The 24,929-nt window shown below is 38.8% G+C and overlaps 1 protein-coding gene across 1 annotated transcript in view; it reads right to left on the bottom strand.

Annotated features, from left to right (window-relative positions):
• Positions 1-24,929, bottom strand: part of PLCH1 (phospholipase C eta 1) — a gene marked incomplete at its 3' end in the record, with an annotated part of 129,471 nt that overhangs the window by 95,527 nt on the left and 9,015 nt on the right. Inside the window, exon 2 of the mRNA XM_081329596.1 lies at positions 13,673-13,789. Within this exon, the coding sequence (XP_081185722.1) occupies positions 13,673-13,751 (79 nt within the window). The 5' untranslated portion in view covers positions 13,752-13,789. The remainder of the gene's footprint in view (positions 1-13,672; positions 13,790-24,929) is intronic.

Here is a 24,929-nt window from a genome sequence, read left to right as displayed (position 1 = left end):
TTCCAAGCTCGAGTGTACAGTGGTCACATGATTCCAAGAAAAACTGCATTCGAGCTAGGGTAGAGCCAACTGGTACAGTGAGCTGGCCAGCATCTCTTTAAGATTTATATAAATCAGTAAAAATAAAACAATACTTTTTTCTGGGTTGTTTTGTTGGGATTATACTGTAACTCCACTCTTCCCTTGCCCAGTGATCACATTGTTGGGGATGAAGGAAATTGGGCCCCAATAAATAGGGTCTGTGGTCTCTGGATAGAAAGGAGGATATGGTGAACTTGTAGTTTAGACTGAAACACAAATAAACACAGTAATATTGAAGTTTTTATTTAATCCTTTTGCACTTTCATGCCTCTGACACTGGAAGAACTAGAAGGAATGATTTAAATGAATTCACTCACTTTCATGATTTAGAGATAATCTGATTCCACTCAATTTCACATTATGTGACACCTGCTGCTTCATATAGCTTTTTAATATTTAGCATTCACAACCAATTATCAGCAAAATGCTAGATTTCATTTATTAAATCAAAATACAATGCACTTTTCAGTTTTAATTTAACCCTCTTCTTTAGAAGAGAGCTAGCACACAATTATTTTGCCCTCTTCCATTCTTAATTTATTATGAGTGATGAATTTAACACAGAATAATACTGGATTTGTAAAATAGATTTGAAATGTTAAAAACAGCAGGTGAACTTTTCAGAATAATTAACTCCACACTTCCAATTAATATGTACACAGCACAGATTAACTAATACACTCAGAGAAATCACTTTCTATTCTTACACCAAAATATTTTGTAAAATACTGAGAACTTCAAAAGTGAATGGCAGCCTATTTTAAAAATCATCAGAGCCATTTTGTAGGTGAACTGATATGGATCTTTCAGTACAGTGTATAAACATTTAAAAGAAGTTTTAAAACATTCTGGGCGTGTCTAAATTACTTAGTTGAATGTTGCTACCAGCAACGACTTCCTTTCTTTAATTTCTTGTACTTGAAACTAGATTTAACTAAGTGAGAGAGGTAGGCAACTTCTCTCAAAAGTATGCCCTGTAACACAGAACATGTGGACACCTTAGGCAGCAAAAAAAAAAAACCTGGCAGAGACATACAGCTTCTGGAGGCAGGTTGTTCCACTGGTTAATTGTAATTCTCTTTCCTCACATAATATAAAACAAACTTCCTAAAGTCAAAGAATGTTACTATAACAAATTGTTTGCATTTCCTTTTCTCCTATCTAATCAATTGTAAAAAAATCAATAGAAGAAACCAGTATTAATAATGGAAATATTTGGAATGACAGTTGTTAAGAGCAATAATACCAATGCTTATCAAGAGATATATTTCTAAAAATAAATATGATGTATAGGTTTGAAATGTCCATCTGTCCACATAGTGTTCCTGACAAAACTAAGCCCAAGAATTAGCATACAGAGATATATTTATAATTGAACAGACATAGACAACTATGAATACCATAAACTGGTAGATTAGTATATGTAGACTACTTTTTTAAAAAAAACCTAGAGGAAATAGAGACTAGCTTCATTCTTTGTAAGGTAAAGGTAAAGGTTCCCCCGCACATGCGTGCTAGTCGTTTCCAACTCTAGGGGCCGGTGCTCATCTTCGTTTCAAAGCTGAAGAGCCAGTGCTTGTCCGAGGACGTCTCCGTGGTCATGTGGCCGGCATGACTAGACATCAAAGGCACACGGAACACTGTTACCTTCCCACCGTAGTGGTCCCTATTTTTCTACTTGCATTTTTACGTGCTTTCGAACTGCTAGGTTGGCAGAAGCTGAGGTGAGTAACAGGCGCTCATTCTGTTACGCGGCACTCGGGATTTGATCTGCCAAACTGCTGACCTTCTGATCGACAAGCTCAGCGTCCAAACCCACTGAGCCACCACATCCCTCTTTGTAGTTTTCACTTAATTCTATGAAAGGGGAAAATCTTCATTACAGGATATAGTTCAATGAGTCCAAAACCATTGACTTGTTCCAGATACCAGCATTCTGTAAAGGTCAAGACTAGACACTACTACAATAGCATCCTAGATGCAACTGTCAGGTTCTTCATATATGGATGGACAGGAAATCTCTATTCTATCCCTTCCGCAATTTGGATTTGATAGCCTTTTTCTTGGTTCAGAAATCATGTGAAGCAGCAGTAAGTTTGGTTTGGTCTTTGCATTGCATTGGGTGAACTAATTATTATGGCTTATAAATTTACTGCTTAATGCAGGAGCACTTTTCACCTTGGTAAAGCTAAGTGTTATGGTTCTGACAGACAGAGAGGAATAAGTTGCCACTAAGTTTGAGTAAAGTATTGGTCAAGTGACTAACCCATTTTACAACCGTCATAATATACAACCATAATGGGCAGGCTCTATTACAGTAATATGTCTAGCACTACCTGTACACTACCAATAAGCAAGATCCTTGGTGCCCATGAAAGCATGACTTCCATGTTGGAAGTGAGGCAAACACAAGGAAAATGATTTTCTCCTCCTTTCTAGCAATGTGAACCAGAGCAAAATCTTAAAGGATTGGAAAGAATTCCAAAGTCATATTCTTCCTGTTTCGTTAATCTAAATATTTACCATAGATGAATCGATACAAGAATGTTATCAGGCTGGATGACTGGAAATAACAAAAATGAAAAGAACACCAAAGAAAACCTACCAACAGAAGGCCCAGGGTGCAAACAGAGACATACAAACACAAAGTATAGTTGAACTATAAAAAAGTCTAGTTGTTAATAGCAGGCACTTCATTTTTCAACCAGGAAAGACCTTTCATTGGGCAATTGCCACACACAAATTTTGTTTGCATTAATTTTAAACAGATGTGAAGCACACCCAAATTTATCTAAACTGTGCAATGTGTGGAGCATATGGAAGAATACTGTATGTGTCCTGAAGAGACCCGTTAGGAAAACAGTGACAAAATTATTTGATCTCTCTGTCTCTCTGGTTGATATGTATGACAATTTTTCCTTCGGGGCAAGCAGAATCTCCCTGGAGAAGCAGATAACTACTATGGCAGCCTGAATGTCTGTGACTAGAAATTTGTTAATCCAAGCAGATCAGAATATTCATATCATGCAGAGTGATATGAACATTTTTTTTCTAATAGCATTAGAGAATAACAAAGGACCTTCAGGCAATTTTTCAGTCATAAAAGGTTTGAGCTTAACAAGCACAGACTGTGTATGTTTAGTGCTCAACCAGGTTTTTGTGTACAATAACATTCCTCTTCTTGAGATATTTGCTGGCCCCTGCTGGTAATATTCAGAAGCATTCTCTCATTCCAGTGAAGAATGTATTATACACTCAGTAGTAAATTATTCTGGCAGGCACTATCCAGTCATACTTATTTTTCTTTGCAATCTGCAGATGTAGGCGAGGGGGGTTACTCTCAATTGCAGAAAATTATAGTCCTGACATCTGTCTTGGCCATTTCCAGTTAAAAGATTGAATACCAAGTAACAGGAATGACTTTTTCTTGAGATGTTGAGGATGATTCTATCTCCATATAATCTATCGTTGGTACCTTTGAATTTCTGTGATTTAGGAACTATTAGTCCTAAAGAAAAGTTTCTATATTATACTCTTTTAAAGCTTGATGAGCCTGCCTCCTTCATAAGTATTAAACATTATCTTAATGTTTATTCTCTGGAGAAAGCAGTCAGTATATTCCTTCCCCAGTCTTAAATTCCTTGCAAAGCTCCTCTCTTATTAATCTCCTATTTGTTCACTATGATTGAAAATTCCTAATTGCCTCTCACCTTTCCAAAGAGCGCTGGCTGGACAATATGCTCTTCAAATTTCAAATAAGTCCATCAATCCAAACTCATTAGAAAGGGGTTTCTCAGATATTGTGTTCTCATGACCCATAAAATAAATGAATTTATGTAACCTTAAGACATCTGTCAGAAGGGTAGGGATAATATAGCTGTTACTGTGCAACCTAGGTTTGCACATTCAATGTTGGATTGCTATCAGAACACAATTCTTGTGATGGTATGTGGGTATGTGATAGACAGGAGGAAAAACTGCAGACCACAATCATACAACTGAGTCCATAGACACATGACAAATATCTCAGAAGGGACCTTCCCTAATTTATTATACTATGAAGATGACAGGGGAGGAAGATGCACTTTCAGACTTGCAAGATCAATCTGAACATCAGTTTCAATCTTGAAGGTAGTCAAGAAGCACACCCAGAAGTACTAGCTCTAACTTTATTGTAAAATTACATTAACAGAATCTTGTAAATCTGAATGTATACCTCTCCCTCCCTCACTTTTTGTTCTGTAGTGGGTGCCACGTGTCATGACCAGGAGACAGCAGTCAGGGGTTATATCTTTATTGAATACAAGATGGAACTGAGTCCTTCTTCCCCAGGTGCGCTCTTATAGCTTTCCCACATCCCCGCAGTCAGCCAATCCGCTGGCTCTATTTTCCCGCCAGACAGGTGACACCCAACCCGGTGTCCTGCTTTTCCCGCTGGACAGGTGAACCAATCGGATGCCTGACTCATGCCACCAGGTGTAGGGTGGCATACACAACACTTTTGCATACAAGAAACTAAGAGGGTTCCTTTCTGAGAGCTTACCATGTGCATATTCCTTCTGTGGGCTCAGTTGCCTCTTAATTGACTACAGTATTATCCTAGTCTACTGCTCTTCCTTCTGTTTGCCAAAGTCATTCCCACATACTATTACACTCCCTACAGCCAGGACTTTCCTTCAAGAGCCTTTGTGCTTACAGCAACGGCTCCTTCAACAGCTCCAACCCACTACTTAACACTGCACAAGATGACTCAGCAATGGCTGAAGTTTATTTTCCTAGTCTCATTTTATCCCTCTTCTAGAGGCAGCTTTTCCTGGGTCCTGGTACTGAACCTACCTGCCCCTACGAGGCAGCCAAGATGGGCTGGCTTCCTGTAAGGAAGCATCATCTTTCTACAAGGAGTAACAGAAGCACAAAGCTCAGGCTTCCTCATCATTTGGGTCCTCTTACATAAAGGTGCCCACATATAAAACAAGAGCTACCACACATTCTAATGATAATTTAAATCAACTATAGGTTGTCCTCAACTTACAACAGTTCATTTAGTGACCATTTAAAATTACAACAGCACTTAAAAAGTGACTTATGACCATTTGTCACACTTATGACCATTGTAGCATCCCTATGGTCATATGATTTACATTTGGATGGTTGACAACTGACTCAAATTATGACGGTTGCACTCTCCTGGAGTCATGTGATCCCCTTTTGTGACCTTTTGATGAGCAAAAATAATGGGGAAGCCAGATTCACTTAACAACCATGTTACTAATTTAGGAACTGCAATGACTCGCTTAACAAATGTGCCGAGAAAAGTCATAAAATGGGGCAAAACTCAACAAATTTCTCACTTAGCATCATAAATTTTGGGCTCAATTGTGGTCATAGGCTGAGGACTACCTTTACAGTGACATACTGTAGTTAATTCTAATAACCAGAAAAACAGCAGGCGGCATGTCTGACTGATTTAACATGACAGGATCCTAATATTGCTCAGTTCACTCAGTACTGATGTATCCAAGGAAGGGATCAAAAGAGGGAAACCATCTTCAGCAAAGTGAATTCATGACTATTCTGTAAAATTTATTTGTCAATCAAAAAGGTTCTCCACTGGATAAGGCATCAAAGAAATGGTAAACAATTATCTTTCCAACTCTGCTTCCCCCCCCCCTAAAAAAAATACCCGAATCAATAAAATAAATTTAGCTGTCTGGAAAAATCATGTCCTCCTTCCACTTAATGATTAATTTTATTTTAATCCCATTTACTTTAATCCTATTTATTAAGATAGATCTCACATAACAGACTGAAAAAATAAAATAAAACAACCATGTTCATTAGCCCCATATAAAAACAAGTTAAGTTGCAACTCAAAATGTTATTAATTATTAGGTTCTAAATGTATTATTCTAAATAAATTAATACAAACAGATCAGCCCTCTGTAACTTAGCAACCTCCAGACATTCTGGGCCTGCAAAACTGTTGCTTAGAAGTCTGTTCATACCAGGGAGTTGGATATTCCTGTTATATGATTAAGACTACTGTGCTTCCCCAAAAGTAAGACCTACCCTGAAAATAAGCCCTAGCTTGATTTTTGGAGTGTGCCTAATGTAAGCCCTACCCCAAAAATAAGCCCTAGTATTGGGGCGAGGCACATGCCTAAAATTCAAGCTAGGGAAGGGGTGGGGGAGGAGCTGCCCCACATGCCCCACACCCACTTACCATTGCAGCCAGGCCTCCCACGAATCGACACCTGCCTCACCTCGTCAGGCCACTTCTGTGGCGCCCTTCTGGCCTGCATTTTACCATCAGAGGCCTTCCGGAAAGGCCTCTGCAGCCGAGAACCGAGCTACAGATTCAATCTGTAGCTTGGTTCTTGACTGCAAAGGCCTTTCTGGAAGGCTTCTGATGGCAAAATGCAGGGCAGGGGGTGCTATGCATGTCAATCTGGAGCTCCATTCTCAGCTGCAGAGGCATTTACTTCAGTCGCAGAAGAAGTGGGCTGGCTGGACAGGGCTGTCAGTGCTGCCGCTGCAAGGTGAGGCCATGGAAAATACACACACACACCGAAAATAAGACCTGGTGCCTCTTTTGGAGGCCAAAAAAAGATGATTGGGTCTTATTTTCAGGGAAACATGGGGTAGTACTACCAGAGTGCAACAGTTCTCTGTGGCCAATTAGCAGATTTTAAAATTAACATATTTTGGTACAGAGACGATTTGTCACTAGCTTCTCTTCAGCACGGAACCCAAAAGTTAAGTGTGAATTCACACATATTCTAAGTCATAAAACATTTTAAGTCCCCACATAATTCTATGACACATTATCTCTTTTAGAAGATTACAGTTAAAATTTAATTTCAGAGAATAGCTTTGTAAGAAGTAAACCCTCCCAATAAGAGTTTTCAAGACTTTCTAACTATATGGTTCAGAAATCATTCTTAGTAGAATTAAGGAATCATATTACTGAGGCATTTAGATCATTACTTTCCATCTTTTGCTAAGGAATCCAAATTAAAGCATCTCAGACAGATGGTGTCTAACCTCTATATGGAAATATTCAGTGAAGGGGAACTCATTATTTCTCTGGTTTATTGCTTCCACTCTCAAACTGCTCTTACTGGAATTCTTCTTCTAACCTTCAATTGGAATCTGCCTTTGTATTATTTAAATCCACCTCTAATCTGTGAGGAGAGTATAGGTCTTTATCTTCTATGTGGCGCTTGCATTTTATTTGAAAGATGCTATTCTAACCTTCTTCACTTGTCTTTTCTTATGTCTAAACATGTCCAGCTACTTTAATCTCTTTTCATAAAACTTAGTTTTTAGTCCCTGATCCTATATATAATCCATTTTTGAAACTGTGCCAATTTCTCTGAATCTTTCTTAAAATGTGGTGCTCATAACTATACACACAACTCAGGTAGAGTTTGTCTAGTGCAGAATAGATTGGAAGAATTACTTCCCATCGTTGAAAATTATAATCTGTTGATGAAGCCTAACATTGCATTTATCTTTTTTAAGGTACAGCATACTCCTGACTCATCTCACATTGGCAATGAACCACTACAAGACTTTTCTCACAAGTATCACTACTAAGTCAGGTATCCTTCATTCTTTAGATTTCTGATTCCTAAGAAAGAAATTATGCACCTGTCTTGTTAAATGTCATTTCTACTATTTTATTTTATTTTATTTTTTAAAAAAGAAAAGACAAAGCCATTTTGGAGGGTTGCCCAGTCTCTGGTCACAGACTCCCAAACACGCAGAGAGGTTTGTAAATTTTACTATAACAAGTGGCGAGGAAAGGTGCATGCAAACACAAACAAATACACACAAGATATCAAGTTCCCACAAAGCCAGCAAGCTTGCCTAGAGAAAAAGTCCAAATCCAAAACAGGAGGCACAAGAGAAGTCCTAGTCACAATATTTCAAGACAAGAAGCAAGGCACATGGAGTCTTGGTTAGCAAACAGTAGCTGCCCACAGAGATCTTAGGCTTGCTGCTCTTCTTAAATAGAAGGACCTCTGGTGTTGCTCATTTAGAACAGCAAGGTTCTTTTCTTGTGAGAAATCTCACACAGCACCTCTGCTCACTTCCTTGGATGGCAGTCTCTTGCACTGGGAGGGGGTGGCAGCTTCACCCCTTCACCCTCCAAACCCCATAGTAACGGTGGCTCCAGGTTACTGGGTAGGGCAGCCCCCTCTGTTTGCAATTGCTCAAGCTAGTGGTTCATCCAGCAATTCTAGCTGCTCACTGTTGATTTCCTATTCAGTGTCTGAACTAGCCATGTGAGGTGAATTGCTTCACTTCGAACTCAATCCAAGAGTAATTGAGAACAGAAGGATTTTATTTTAATAAAATTCCCCTACGTTCATGGTTTAACTACTGCAGGTTATATGAGGCTGAGATCTGCAAGCCAAACTAGCATTCACGAATGTGTGAGCACACGGGGGAAAAAATACAGAGAAATAGGAGGTGAGCAAATATAATTTGTCCCAAATTGAACAAGCAGCACTGACCAGAAATAAATAATTTCTCGCATGACTAAAGCAACAATCCTGCCAGTTTTGCCTTACTAGTTCCAATTCTCCTAAGATTCTTTGGACCAGATGCATGAAATTTGTATTATTAAGGTACTTTTTAAAAAAAATTCCAACAACAACTTTATTGATTAGCCCTTGGGCCATATCAAAGAAGGTACTTTTTCTTTAGCAAAACACCTCCACCAGAAAACTCACTGTAAGAAAAAAAACAAACTTCTAATTTTCTTACCCTGAATTTCTACTTCCACATATACATACAAACATACTAACCTCTCATTAGAGAGCAGCAACAATGTTCTGAAAATATACAAAAGTTCCAGGTTTTCAGCTAACTGGCAGGCCACTCAAAATTTTTAAAAATCTCCTTAATCCAACCTAGTTGCTTCAGAAACTTTCCAGATTTTACTCTCATTCAATAGAAAATGAGATGCTAATCATTAATATCTGCAGTCTTCACTACTTCTGCCATCAACCCAGTGAATATTATGCTTCCAAGAGGATGAATTTGAATTAATACATGCTTAATTGTAATACTAGCTTCAGCGATGGATATTAGTTTTTCACTCCTTTTTGTATTCATAAGGAAATTAACAGGTTTGTGCTGCAAAAAAAAATGAGACAGAGAACAAATAGGCAAAAAATTAAAGCACCCATTCTTTTTACCCCAAAGGAAACACAATAATTGCATAAGGTACTAATTAACAACAAGCAAACAAGTTCTTGCAGCCATATAAAAATAATGCTTAAAGCATTTTTCCCCAAATACCTGGCAGCTGCATTCCCAACATCTGGGGGAGGGGGGAGAGAACACTGATCCAAATTTCTCTAGGTCACATCATTGGATCAAGTCAGCAATAGAAGACATGAAGATGTAACATTTAACTGACTTAAATAAAATTCTATGGCAAAGACATACTCTGTTTGCCAAGGACATTTCTATATATCAAAATGAGACACAAACAGATTCAAACCAAAGTCAATATACGCAAATGCTCTGGGGTTCTCATACAAACTAAATCATAGTTTGCTTAAATGAATAAATCATTAATAGACTAGATTTACACCATACACCGTTATATCCATGAATTAAATTTCAATACATCGTATGAAGCTATTGAATTATACTTTATTCAGAAACCATGATCTGCAATGCCAGTCAAGTGTAAGTTTCAATTATCTCTGCCAAAAGCCATCAGCATACCACCTGCACAGGAAAACAGAATGAAGTCAAGTTCTGCAGTAATTGTGAGGGAGAAAAGACAAACAACATTAAAGTCTATGGGAATTACTTTGGCAGATAAAATAAAGAGCTGCAACACAGGTAACCTTTGTGCAAAAGGTGTATTAGCCCACAGAAGGAAAAGAGGTATCTCAGAAATTTTCCTGGAAATTTGTCTGGAAAATAAAAGTTGAGATCAATGATTTCAGTCTCATTGTGACTTGTGACTTTACAATAAAGGTAGTATTAGTATTCATGGTTTGTGCTTCTTATCTGGAGTACCAGGTCTGACAGCTCTGATAGTGCTCTTGTCTTTAATTCTTACGACCTCTCTAAATCAGCTTTCTTTCAAACCAGAACAATAATAATGGAGGACACAAGTGAACGAGAGCATATTGCATCTATTCTCCATTGACAACACTACCACCTCTATTCCTAGTAAGGTAGCAGGGAGAATGCAGCTTTTCTCTTGTTACTTCAAGTTGTAGCACTTCGGGGTTGTGCTTTTTTTCAGTATTTCTGAATGAATCCACAGCCTTTGGCCAGGACTTTGATTTCTAGTTTTACTATACAGCTGACAGAAAACCACTGAAAATAAACTGCAACAGAAACAGGTATTTCTAGCATCGAAGTAACTTCCAGCCCAGAACTTCATTTAGGCCTTCAACAAGTTGAACTGTAGAGTCCTAAGAACATAAGCAATGCCCCCCTAGACCAGCAGTTTGTTTTCACAGCAGCAGCCTACCACCTGCACAAGGAAGCCACCTAGGCTTCCAGTGGATGGCCTTCAGAGACAGTCACAATGCCATCAAGACTAATAACCGTTGATTCCAATGGCCTCCATGAACTGGTCCAAGCCAGCACCATATCTCACGGTCAATTTAACTGATATAGGAATATAAAAATCAACTTGAAACAATAATTGTAAAAAAATAATTTGCATTTCAATCCAAGGCCCAAAGACAACTACTGCTGATCTGTATTAATAATCCCTACCCAACACATACATAGCATCATTCAGAGAATTTTAACTATTTGAATGAAACCACAATTCTTTTTATTAGATGTCATCCCAGATCATATGAATAAATTTCACCATGACTTACTAAGATATATACTCACAGCTGAGGACAGCCTTTATACAGCATTGTAAAAAAGACAAAATATTGCCAATAGTGAAATTTATGACTACTGCCTGTTCGATGGCCTTCAAAATAGGCTGAAAACAGGAAATAAAGATTTGCCCCATGTTTGGGGCCTAGCAAGGTAATCTAAATAGTTAACATTTGACGTGTGTGTGTGTGTGTGTGTGTGTGTTTAAATTTAAGCAAGAATGATTTCCACATATACTATATATATCATGGCAAATACAAATATTTACAGTATGGTTTCTAATGTTAATGATTATAAACAGTGTAAATCAGTTGGAAGACATAGAAGTAGGAAGTCAGAAACCAAATATTTATCTATAGTATTTTTTTCCTCTACTTAATTTTCTTTTCATTCTTCTTTTCTTAAGCATTAAAAATGATAGTACAGTGGAGATTTCGGCATTAAGCTCAAAGGTTTATTTTCTTTTTCATAGCATAAAATAATTCAATGTACTTCATTACCTATAGTCAATATTGTATTAATGTTATAATAAGCATAAATTGCATAACTTTAGTAAATCTTTTTCTCCATTTAAAATATCACATTGTTTGAAATCATATCTTTGTTTTAAATAAAGTAATTCTTAACAATACTGTCCTGAGACCAGAGAATGCTAACTGTATATGATTTCTGACTAGATGATAAACTGAAACATTTGTAAATGATATTGTTCATTCCAAATCATATGCTGCCCTCTAGTGAGTTACTCAGTAGATTAAGTTCAAGCAATAAATTCAGTTTTTGCATGCTCTTGCAAGTCCTTGATTCTTGCCAGAAATAGTTTAAAATTTGACCTTATTACATAAACAGTCAGCAGGATTCATTAATATATCTTGCTTTCTGGTACAAGAATTTACTCAGGTACTTCTTATAGGGCTACCACAATTATACAAGCTGCTCATTTTAGGACTATTTAAAAAAACGTACAAGATTGTTATGTGGTATCATGTAGTGGAATCAAGAGAGAAATCAGGCTGGAGTCATTATGTTCCCACAACCAATTCAAGTCCAGCTCCTTCAAGTCAATTCTGTGGACTCTTATCTAGCACCAATTTAATGTTGATGGTTAGTTAATTAGAATATTGTATGTAGGCATGAGCAATAAATCTTAACTGAACTTAACATATGGTTCTGATTCTTCGCACCTGACATATAGTACATATAGTATGTTATGTAGTATAGTTTTAAAGGACAAGTGCAATAAATGGGCTTTGAGAAGCATATTCATATAAATGTAAATCCACTTTGGACTTATATTAATTTAATTACAATAAAGTATTGACCCATTAACTTAATAGGATTATTGTTTGTTTTCCTACTCAGTTGGCCAAGGGATGTGCATGATTTTTTTAAAACAGTATGGAAAAAAAATCTCCCCTCCCCATCACTGCTGTCAAGATCATTATATTGCAATTAATGATATAAAAAGAAATCAGGAACATTTCTATCTTGAGTAGGCTGCCCTGAAGTATGACTCAAACCATAGATTTTTGCAGATTACTTAGACAGGTTTTTCATTTCATTTCATTTCATTTATTGGATTTCTATACCGCCCTTCTCCCTAGGAACTCAGGGCGGTTCACAGGGCATATATAAATAACTGTACAAAAATTAAAAGAGAATTAAACCATGCCCAATTAAAATACAGCAATAGTAAAATGATAAAACCAATTAAAAACCCATATTCCCCTTCAGGCCAGACCAGCTAACTCAAACAAGTGGGTCTTCAACCCGCGATGGAAGGATCGGAGGTCCGATGCCATCCGGAGCTCAACCGGCAGTTGGTTCCATAGTGCCGGGGCACCCACAGAGAAGGCCCTCCCCCTGGGGGCCACCAGTCAACATTCCCTGACCGGAGGCACCCTGAGGAGGCCCTCTCTGTGGGCACGCACAGGGCGGAGGGGAGTTGACGCCGGCAGCAGGTGGTCCTCGAGGTATCCCGGACCCATGCCATGTAAGGACTTAAAGATCATAACCAAGACCTTGAACCTCACCCGGTTAATTGCATATTTTACTGACTTAAAAATGTATGTCCAGCAAGTTTCTAAAGAGATGTTAAATTATTAAATATTTAAAATCCAGAGTTGAAATAATGGATGCATTCTAAAATAGAAAACTGAACAGTAGTAATATAGAGCTATAAGCAGCACATAAAGTGGATAGAATGACATATTTGTAAATCTATTTTATCTTGAAAAAAGTATTCTTAAATGCACTTTGATCCCACTTTGTTTTGTTTTATTTTACTCAAGAATGAGAATAAAAAATTGCAGTAGTGTAAAATCATAGAAATTAGTACATTATATCCTGGACCCTAACTGAGGGGCATAGCATATCAAGCCAATTCATTTTGGAATTGACAAGATAGACTTCAACAAATACACCTACAACTAACACAGAAGACAACACTGGAACCTGAACAAATAGCTTAAAGATTTCCACAGAATGCCTACATTTTGTTGGTTGCCATTACAATTTGCACAAAATGCAGCCAATGTGTAAGCAAGCAATCCACTTTCAAAACTAAATTCAGCTTTTATATGGCTTAATAAGTAATAAATAAGAATAAATAGGAGCCATTGATTCATGAAGCACTGTAGCGTAATTTCAGATGTACTTAAGTGGAAGTAAGTAAATGGAAACAAAAAACCTGAAGCAATAACACACATCTTACCATGAAAAACACTATTGTCCACCAAAAAATGTCTGCAGTACTGAAGACATCTTCTTTTGTCCAAGTTCCAGTAACTCATTGTCAAAAACTTTCTTCTTAATATTAAAGGCAGTTACTCTGCAAAAGAAGGAAAAAGTATTGGCAATGCACAGAGAATCATTAAGAAAAACAATCTAGTGAAATTCATTCAAATAAAGAAATTACATTTGGGGGCCAACATCAGTACAAAATAAAAGTATAATTTCATTCTAAATGTTTCCATCCTTCCTCTTTCAGGCCCAGCCATTCTAGTATAATCACTGAAGCAATTTGTATATTATTACATTGGAGGTTACCTATTCTAACCTACTGCTAAATATAGGATCTGCAATGCACTGCAAAATGCTGCAATAGCATTGCTGATGGATCACTTCTGAAATTAAGTTTGTGCTTAAGAAAAAAATAACCTACCACTTGCTAAAGAACCATATTCCATTATTAGAGTTTTTACCATTAAGACATTTTTTTTAATTCTCACCAGAAATTTACTCTAGTCTTGCTATTTTAAGGCAAAGTGCAAAGTAAAATGTTGTTCATGCCTCAATTTCCACTGGAAAAATACTTCCAGAGAGGTAGTATACCCAGGTTTCAGGCCCGGGTATAGCACGGAGACAGCATTGGTCACGCTGGTGAATGATCTCTGGTGGGCCCGAGATAGGGGTTATTCCTCTGTCCTGGTCCTATTAGATCTCTCAGCGGCTTTCGATACCATTGACCACGGTATCTTGCTGAGTCGTCTTGAGGGGTTGGGAGTGGGAGGCACCGTTCTATGGTGGTTCTCCTCCTACCTCTCGGGCCGTTCGCAGACGGTGTTGGCAGGAGGGCAGAGGTCAACCCCTAGGCCCCTTAGTTGTGGGGTGCCTCAGGGATCGGTACTCTCGCCTCTCCTGTTCAACATCTATATGAAGCCGCTGGGAGAGATCATCCGTGGCTTCGGGGTGAGGTATCATCAATATGCTGATAATACCCAGCTTTTCATCTCCACCCCGAACCAACCCAGTGATGCCCTCAATGTGATGTCCCATTGCCTGGAAGCGGTACAGATTTGGATGGAAAAGAACAGGCTCCGGCTCAACCCGGCCAAGACTGAGTGGCTTTACGTACCGGCATCTCGTTTAGTCCAAGAGGTTCCATCTTTGGTTATAGGAGGAGAGATGTTACTTCCCGTTGATAGAGCACGCAATCTAGGCGTCCTCCTGGATTCACGACTCAGTTTTGAAGATCATATTGGAGTCGTGGCTAGGAGGGCATTTGCCCAGATTCGCCTGGTACGCCAGTTGCACCCCTTTCTGGACCGAGATGCCCTATGCACAGTCACCCACGCACTCATTACCTCCCGTATAGATTACTGCAATGCTCTCTACATGGGGCTGCCCTTAAAGACCACCCGGAGGCTTCAGCTGGTGCAGAGTGCGGCTGCACGGGTAGTGATGGGAGCACCCCGATACTCCCATATTACACCCCTCCTGCGTGAGCTGCATTGGTTACCGGTTGCCCTCCGGGTGAGATTTAAGGTGCTGGTACTTACCTTTAAAGCCCTACATGGCTTAGGCCCGGGATACTTGCAGGACCATCTGCTGCCGGGAACAAATTCCCATTGCCCAGTACGCTCACACAGAGAAGGCCTCCTCAGGGTACCGTCGGCTAGACAATGTCGGCTGGCGACCCCCAGGGGGAGGGCCTTCTCTGTGGGAGCACCAGCCCTGTGGAACCAGCTCCCCCATGAGCTTCGGATGGCCCAAGATCTCCAGTCCTTTCGCCGCAGCCTCAAAACACTCATTTTCCACCTGGCTGACCTGGACTGACAGGGATTTTAATTATGTTTTTAATTTTTTTAACTAATTTTTAATTTATTTTAATTTTAATTTTAATTTATTGTACAGAGACCTTTAATTTTAATTTTATCTTAACTTCTGTATTTATTGTATGTTATTGTTGTTAGCCGCCCCGAGTCCTTCGGGAGATAGGGCGGCATATAAGTCCCAATAATAAATAAATAATAAATAAATAACGACTGAGGTCATTCATTTCCCAGAACTGCATGGCTTCTGCATGGCTTGGTGGTCCTCAGAGTCACTTCTATGCCTGCATAAAACTGTGATGGCAATATCCTGCCGTATACATTATTAGATACAGAATACATGAAAACATTTGGGCTATTTTGAGTCCCAAGAATATATGAGACTGATAGTGGGGGAGGGGGGGTAAATCATCTTAGAAAAAATATTTTATTTCAGATCCACTTTAAACAAAAGCCTATCATAATATATGCATATACTTTGAAAGATTGACTTGACTGTTCATATGAAAGATAGTAAGAAGACTACATGGATTATAATAGTTTCTGAATAGTGGAACAGGTTATTTTTAGTAATGTCAAATCTTGGGGGGAAATGAACATGAAAGAAAAGGAAACAAATGAAAAAAAATAGAATGAAAATAGAATAAGAAGAGAAAGTACAATCCCTATAAAAATATTAGAAAATAGATTCCTTGAAAGATGCTTGGATCAGTGAAAAAAGAATTGTGATTTCCACAAACATGGAGTAACATTAAAGATATGATCCAGGAAAAATGCTGGATTATTTTGTGTGAATACACAATTATTTCCAAGTACTGAAAGATATATTGTATAGGTCTGTGATCATTTGAAAAACAAAAGACAATGTATAAATTGGTTTATGAACACTGGATGTAAGGATGGTTACAAGAATTGAAAACTATGAAGAACTACAGTGAATGGTGTTGGTGTGACAGAGTTTTATAGAAGATTATGCACCATTAAGGTCTACTGCATCCTTCTGCAGCAGAAACAGTTTCTATCTATCTGTTTTTGCCTCATTATTTTTCAAAGACCACAAAAAACACTACCCAAGGCATTATATTTTGGAAAAGGGTACATGATAGTCCAGTTCATGAGGGATGGGGATAGCCCATTAGCCAAGTTAATTGCTTTAAGGAACAAGCTGCTCCAGACAAGCTATGCAACAGAAAATAAACTCAGAGGAAGCTGAAGCACATGACAGAACAATTCCATCAAAAATTTAAAAAGAAAAACCCAAAGCATATATCTGCCTTATCTTTGTAAAAGTCAAATACCTTAGTTGCATTAAAATGTGAAGTTTACTGGAGGAAAATTTCCCAAATTTGCCGAGTTTCATTTCAGTTTCACCAATTATTTAATTTTATTGCTTGGCCAGCAGAGAATCTATGGCTTAGCACAGATGGCTGTTAGCTGCTTTTTCAACCACTGTCAAAGCCCAAATCATACAGGACAACTGGAGCAATAGACTCAAAAAAGCAAAGTATTCATTCACAGTGGAGTTATTTGCTTTACAGAAGCCCTTTCCAAAATGTTCCATGCTCTAACATCCAACAAATAAATATGAGGGCAATGATTTTTTTAAAAAAAATCTAATATATTAATATTTGACAACATTGGAAAATGTATTTCTGTTCTCCAAAGCTACATAGCTTTTACATAGCCATGTTCACTTCGTTCAACAAATAATTGATGCTCATAATAGACGATTGTCCTTCCCTTTCTAGCAGCATTTAGTTCCCTTAAAATCCATCTTTTCATTTTCCATCATTTAGTCAAATTGTATCAAAATACCCAATTTTTCTAGCTTTTCACAATTTGTGACTAACTTGAAATCGTATCTTCCATTTTCTCTGCCAAACATTAATTTTTAGACCCACATTCAATCTATTGTATATTTTCTGAAAATCACTTGAGTTCTCATCCAAAAAATGGTCTATAAATTCAGAATGTATGTACATTCATGCCATCAAACCATATCCTCTGATGCCACCACAAGCATTTATTTTACTCTTATCTATAAATATATTAAATAACAAAGGGAATATCATACCTCATTTAATCCCTGTTCAATGTTATTTGATACTTATTCAATTTATTCTCATTCACATTTTACCTTGAATACCACTCTTACCATGTAGTAGCCAATGTTCAACTCTGTGTAAACTTTTCCATAGTAAACATTCTTACCTTCATATACTTCTCAGTAAACTGAAGAAAAGCAAAAATCTGATCTTTACAACTCCTTCTTGGCATAGAGATGCACTGGACTTCCCAAATTTTACTCATTTTCACTCCTGTAAACTTTAAACCACAACTAAATGCGGTATATTTTTTACATTCACTATTGGCACCTCACTTTGTAAGGGATAACAATTATATCCAACTCTATGGCTTATTTCCATGCAGAATAATTGTTCATTCTTCTAGTTTCAGTAAGAAGAAAAAAATTCATCCAGATCAAGCATGCACACCCAATATATCCTTCTTATTCATTTGTTCCATGATTTTGTTTCCCTCCCATGATAGCAGGGAGAGATAGTTCTATATGCTATACAGGGGTGTCAAACTCAATTTCATTGAGGGCCGCATCAGCATTGTGGTTGCCCTCAGGGGGCTGGGTGGGTGTGGCCAGGGTGGGTGTGGCCTACTGGGTGGGCGTGGCTGGAGTGGGTATGGCCTACTGGGTGGGCATGGCCAGCTCTACATCGTTTGTGTCAAGAGTGCCTATGGGGGCCTGGGCAGGAGTGGGACATATCTGAGGGTCTCTGGCAGAAGGGGGTGGGACCAGGGTAAGTGCCAAGGCATGGTCCACTGGAAGAGCCTCAGGCCATGCGGGGGGGGCTGGATGGTGGCGCAGAGGTCAAACACCTAGCCCGGCCCTCAAGCACCCACGGCACTAAGCCCAGCCTCACTTCCCCAAGGGGGTGCCCAGCTGCACTTACCTCCTCCTCAAGGCTGCTGCTGCTGTGCTTGCTCTCCTTAGCCAGGTTGCTCATGATGGGTATGATGGCAAAGTCAGAGGTAGGCAGGGAGGCCCACTCCCTCTCCATGTGAGGAGACCTGGCTTTGTATCCAAAGCTTCCTTAGCAATAGGATGGGAGACCCCCCCCAGGATAGGCCAAGAGCAGGGGGCAAGGGGATGGTGAAAGAGCAGCAGGGCAGGACTAAGGCAGTACTTCCCTCAGACCGTCCCTCCTTTCTTCCTTCCTTCCTTCTTTTCTTCCTTCCTTCCTTCCTTCCTTCCTAAGAGTAGTGGGAAAATATTTGAGATGAGGGAGGGAGAAAAACAGGCAAGAAACGCAGCTGGGGAAGTGTCATCCTTTGTGAAGAATGAAGAAATGCACCATCGCCTGGAAGTGGCCAGCACATGGCCCTTGCCTACTTTACATATCCGGCTTGGGGGACTCTGGGGGAGGGGATGCCATGAGCAGCATGAGTCAATGTTACCTGCACAATGCTGCCCAGCCCCTAACCTGCCTGAAGTAGCCAGGGCCATGTGCTGGCCACTTCCAGGCGATGGTGCATTTCTTCATTCCTCACAAAGGGTGATACCTCCCCAGCGTGCACCCAGGGGCCGATGCGGCAGGGGCCGGTCCCTCGCTGTTTCCAGACGGCCTTGTGGAGCTAAGACTGAATGCGTTTCAGCATACATAGATGGCCACCATGAAATTCTACATTGGCTCCCGGCTGGAGCCAATAGTTTGCACAAAACCATTAAGAGGTGATGTCAAACCTTCAAACACTCTGAATACAGCCATGATCCTTCATTTTCGGCTGCCACAGCAATGGAAGAGGGAAGACTGCATTCTTATAGTTTAGTCAAAACAATAACAAGGTCAAGCAGCTAAAGTGTTTGGCAGGCTGGAACTACCGTTAGGAAGCCCACCAAGGGTGTTAGGACACATCAATGGGTGGGGAGTTTAACTTTTACTTGTAACCTTTTGGGTTACCTTTTGGGGGTAGCTTTCAGTCTTGGTTTCACCTTTGATCGTGCTGATATTATGTAGCCATTAAAATTGTTCTTTGAGGAAATCAATTGCCTCAGAGTTCTTATTTCTACTGGTCTCATCGATCAGGTGACTCAAAAACACCTTTAAACATTATTATTGCATCAATGATGCAAGCACTTGAACATGTCTTGCAATAGTATACGAGATTTTCAGATTCCACATTCTGCACTATTTTGAAAAAGTATAAAAAATTCCAATCTAGGCCTACAGTGGCTTAACTGGTACATTAAGTGTGGCAAAATCCTGGAGATCCACCAGAGAATGCCTCCAGAAAAAATGATACCTTGATCCTGTCAAAACTACAGGAGTCTACCATGGTAGGACTCAGGATTCTTGAACAACAAAAGGAAGGCCATCATTCAACATCTGGGCACAATTCTATGCAGAGAAAAAGATCTGATCTGTAACGTGAAAGAAAGGAGACCATCCAGCAACTTGTAGACTACCTCTCTGAATCTCATGATTCTCACCAGTCTCTAGGGCCAAATGATCATTTGGCCATCATGTAGGACACTGATTCTTTGGGCATGGAAATGTTTACTTTATATAGCAGAAACAGGACAACTAGCCAGCCCAGGCAATATTGAAAAAGAAGGGTGAAAAACATATTGGAGCTCATCCATATTGTCTGTCAGTTGTACATAATTCCCATAGTTCTCCTTATTCCTACATTTTTCAAAAAATATTTCTTTGAGCTCTCTTTCTTTGGCTTTTCATTCCAAAACTGGGAAGGAGTTATCCATTCAGGATGGAAGCACTGACAGAACATTTCTTTTTATATAGAAATTTTATTGAGAATTTTTACTTGAATAAAAGAAAAAAGAAAAAATTCATAAAAGAAGAAAAAGGAAAAGTGCAGGAAACAATAGTGTTAAAACAAAAGGAAAAAAGATAATTAGTGACTTATGATCTTCATTATCACAATTACTATCAAAATTGTTGTCCCTTCTTAAACATAACCATGATCCTTTACCCCAGGGGTTTCAAACTCAATTTCATTGAGGGCCGCATCAGCATTGCGGTTGCCCTCAAGGGGCCGGGTGGGTGTGGCCAGGGTGGGCGTGGCCTACTGGGTGGACATGGGTAGAGTGCGTATGGCCTACTGGGTGGGCGTGGCCAGCTCTACATCGTTGGCATCAAGGGTGCCTATGGGGGCCTGGGCAGGAGTGGGACAGATCTGAGGGTCTCTGGCAGAAGGAGGGTCTCTGGGCCAGGGCCAAAGCAGTGGGGGGCCGTTCCCTCACTGTTTCCAGGATGGCTTCGCGGGCCACATGAAACCCCTTCGCGGGCCGGATCCGGCCCCCGGGCCTTGTGTTTGACATGTCTGCTTTACCCCCTTGTTCAACACCATCTTAATTGTTCAATCTAAAAATCATTTTAGCTTTTTCCATTTTCAGCAAAAAGTCTGAAAAAGTACTTGTTATTTTATCTTCTGTCGTGCATGCTTTAATCTAATATACATATAATTATTGTGCTGGATAATGAAATAGTATTTTCTTCTATGTAATATCTGTCACAAAGAATATATTCTTCTGAACTTGTTCAACAATCCTCTTCTCCTTTCTAAAACTTTCACTCCTTTTAGTGCTAACCATTTTTATTTATTCAATTTTGTAATCCATAAAAAGGGAGTAAAAATAGAAGGAGTTTTTTTACACATACATAACATGTGTCATAACACTTTATGGAATACTTTCAGCATTCTGTACTTCCGTACACAGTCATCTCAGAATTTCATGTTTCCCTTTTTTTTCTGCTTCTTTGTTTAACATAGTCAATCAGCTTTCTTAGCAAATTTAAACATTCTTCTTTCTCACAGAGATATACATTACCTGCTTATAAAATTCAAAACAGGATTTAAATGACGTAATATTTCAAATTTAACTTCCCCTTTAGTCCGGCTTTAAGTTTTCTTTTTCCAAAATCCAGTAAGTTTTTTCCACTTGATTCTTTTAAACTCTTTATAATGGGTTCCTTTCTTTTTACTGTAATCTTTCCCAGATCAAATGGGACTGGGAAAGGTGGCTTTAGGTGTTTGTTGCTCTGAAAGAATCTTTACACTTAAAATCTGGTGTCCTTCCAAAAGGCTTTTGCATGAGGCTGTGGGCATAATGACTTTTTCCATGGTTCCTAGTGCTCTCCTCCCTCCAGACCCTGTAGACATCTTCACGAGGAGCTCCTTCTCCCAGAGTTCATGTTGGCAATCTCATGGCTTCTTATCTGGAGAAGCTCCATTAGTTCAGGCATATCTCCTGGTTCTTGGTCTCCACGTCACTCTATGTCCTTGTTGGTGAAGATTTATTAGTTTGCTATGTTCTACCAGGAACTCAATGAGAGAACTTTTCCAAGCTCTTCTTTTAAAACAGGTTCAATGGAGACACCAAATTTAGGTTGATGTATCTCCTCTGTAGATAATGGTCCTGGTAATTGCAATGTACCATTCATTCCCATCTTAGCTTATCTGGGCCACTTACCCTTTGCCAACTTCCTAACTTGCCTCATTTCTCCATTGCCTGCCACCAGTCATTTCCATTCCTTCACTGAACCTGTAACAATTATGTGAAGACAGCATACATGGCACCACACATGCATACTTAGCTTTGCCATTAGATCAGAACAGCAGCTTGTCTCAGCTCAGTTTTTCTCTTCTACCTAGAAAGCAATTATCCTTAGGAAGATAAGGGAGCACTGACCCAATATTTAATTAAATTGGACACTGAAATGAATTCTATACACAGTTTAAATGTTTAATGCTACACATATTTCATCTTGATGACCTGAGAGAAACTGTTCTTCCCTAGAAACTCTCAGATCTATATTTAGAGTAGGTTAATTGCAAAGGCCATGTTAATCAATTGCAAAGTGATTACGCATTATCAATGTAATCTGTATGTATATTATTCAGCTTTTTTTCTGTCCATAAGATTAACTGCCAAGAGTGCTTATTTACACACTGTCATTTCTCAAACTAATCCTTTGCTTACATCCCCAAATTAATTTTATTTCTTTTTTTATATACATTGTTTTTTACTTGCCATGGGGAAAAAATTATACCAGATTGAAAACCTGAAATATGCTGATTATATAATTTCTAAATCTGAGATTGATCATTTCTCTTGCACTGTCCACAGGAGAGAGTCACTCTTCTCTACTATCCCTCTTAAAGCAACCTGAACACACCAGGTGGTAGATACTAACCTCCCTCCTTATTGGTTTTTAAAACATGACAGCTGTATGTCCCTCCCTTTCCATGTTTCTGTCTCCCTAGAGTCCCTCCATCCATCCTTTAGGAACATGTGATCAGGCTGTCATCTTTTTCCTCTGAATTGCTTGCCAGCTGGGTAATGGCACAAGTGAATACTGCCAAGCAAGCCATCTGGCTTTCTTTTTCTCCCTCTAGTTATGTTAGCCATAGTTTCAATACTACAACTGTTTTTCATGGAGAAAAGAAAAAGACATACCAGAAAATTTTTTATTGATTGCATTACAACTCTTCTTAGATGGTGACTTGATCTACAGATGCAGAATGACACAATAGGATCTTGAGTGCTAGGGATTTGCCATTTCAGATATATATTTTTTGTAGGGGAACCACTATAAGTACTATGATGATAAAAGAATGATATGCCTTTATCACATTAGTAATATGATAAAGAATGTGTTTATCATGTCAGCAATAAAGGCATTTTTCCGTTTTCCTTGTTCCGATTGTTTTCCATTTGTGCAGTTGTTCAGAGAACATCAGAAACATGTTTCTCTTCTATACATATGTAGTACATCTCTCTCCAGTGTTAAGTAATCTACTCTCTTATGCCACTGTATGTGTAATCCAGGCCAAGCAGATGCAGCTATTAAATGCGACAGAATGTGTAACTGTCCTGAGAACAAGATAAGAAGTGAATTAGAGTATTATAAATTGATTATGGACACTTTTTATATGTTTGTATATTGGTTTTTGACTTTGTGAGCCAGCCAGAATTGCTTAGATGAAATAGAATGAGATGGAAACCCATACAAATAAGGAGGAGGAGGAGATTCCTTTGTCTGGGGAAGAAAGGAAACATGAGGAAAAGAGAGTGAATCTGCTTTAATTAATTAGATATAAATTGTCTGAAGAATTTCTTTGACAAGCTTCCAAGATTCTGTTATAACACCTTATTACCAACCCACATCTTTCCAGACATCCAAATGCTTCTTGTTGCCTGAGTGTGACAGTCAGATGGGGCTTGACATCAAGTCAATTATAATGTTGCTTTGTTATTGCAAAAAGACAATTCTTTAGAGTATTACATGATCAAATGAAAATCCAACATTTTATTCCTAAGAATAAAGTACCAAAGTAGAATAAAGAGTAGAATGAGGATTAAAATAAATTTCCTAAGCATTAAGTGGCAAAGTAGATATAAGGGATGCAACTATAATAACAATCTGCTGTTTATCCTACACAGCAAATTGTCTTGATTCACACATTGCACTAAAACATCACTTAATAAGAATTGATTGAATCAGCCAATAAATAATGATGCAAGATTTGTAAACTATAATGGCTAGGATCTGGTCAAAACCAAAACCAAACATTTAAGGGCCCAATGCAATGTGTCAATCCAATCACCAACCTGCATTGTTATATTACATTAGCAGGTAATGGATTTTCTTCAGGATCCCCAGCAGCCAACTTACATGCATTATTCTGCATTGCTGCTTTCAACCTCCCTAGCTTCAGTTTTCCTGCAGCAATATAACTCAAATCAAAAGTCCCTTGGAATTATGCCTTCCAAAACCCACTGAGGATCTAGTCTCTAAACATGTTTTCTTGTTCTAGCTGCTGTGCAACTTCTCACTTCAGGCAAGTAAAATATTTCCCTTGCACTAAAACGTTTGATCAAAATAAAGACTGTGAATGATGGCAGGTGGTCTACATATTTATATTGGTATTCTAGACAGAGTGACGAGATGGAGGCAAGCTACAGTTACTTTAGGCTTAAAATATTGGACAACAGAGAAGACCAAAGTAGCAAGGGACAGGAGGGAGAGTAAGTTGCTAGTGCTTTTTATAAGTAAATTGGATGGGTCATTTTTCAACAGTTGTTTGCAGTTCCTGCAATTCCAGTATATGATGGTTGACTTTTGTCTTATGTCAAATTCTTACATCAATTCTGACAACTCAAAAAATTCTTGGCTTAACTTCCTTAACCTCCTGTGAGAAACTAAACTGCCCCAGTAACGATTGATTTGTTAGAAAGACAATTGTTTCTTCATATTAGTCTGATTAGAAATAAGGAGATAGTACTCCACTCCAGGATCAATCAAAATGTGACATCTGGTCTAAAGCAGCTCAGAGAAGTATATGCAATGCCATGCCGGGTGGTAACGTTGTGGTCTA

This window comes from Vipera berus, assembly GCF_964194415.1.
Source record: "Vipera berus genome assembly, chromosome: 5".
NCBI classification, from domain to species: domain Eukaryota; kingdom Metazoa; phylum Chordata; class Lepidosauria; order Squamata; family Viperidae; genus Vipera; species Vipera berus.
The sequence above is the reverse complement of the archived record's forward strand: the minus strand, read 5'-3'. Positions and strand labels throughout refer to the sequence as shown.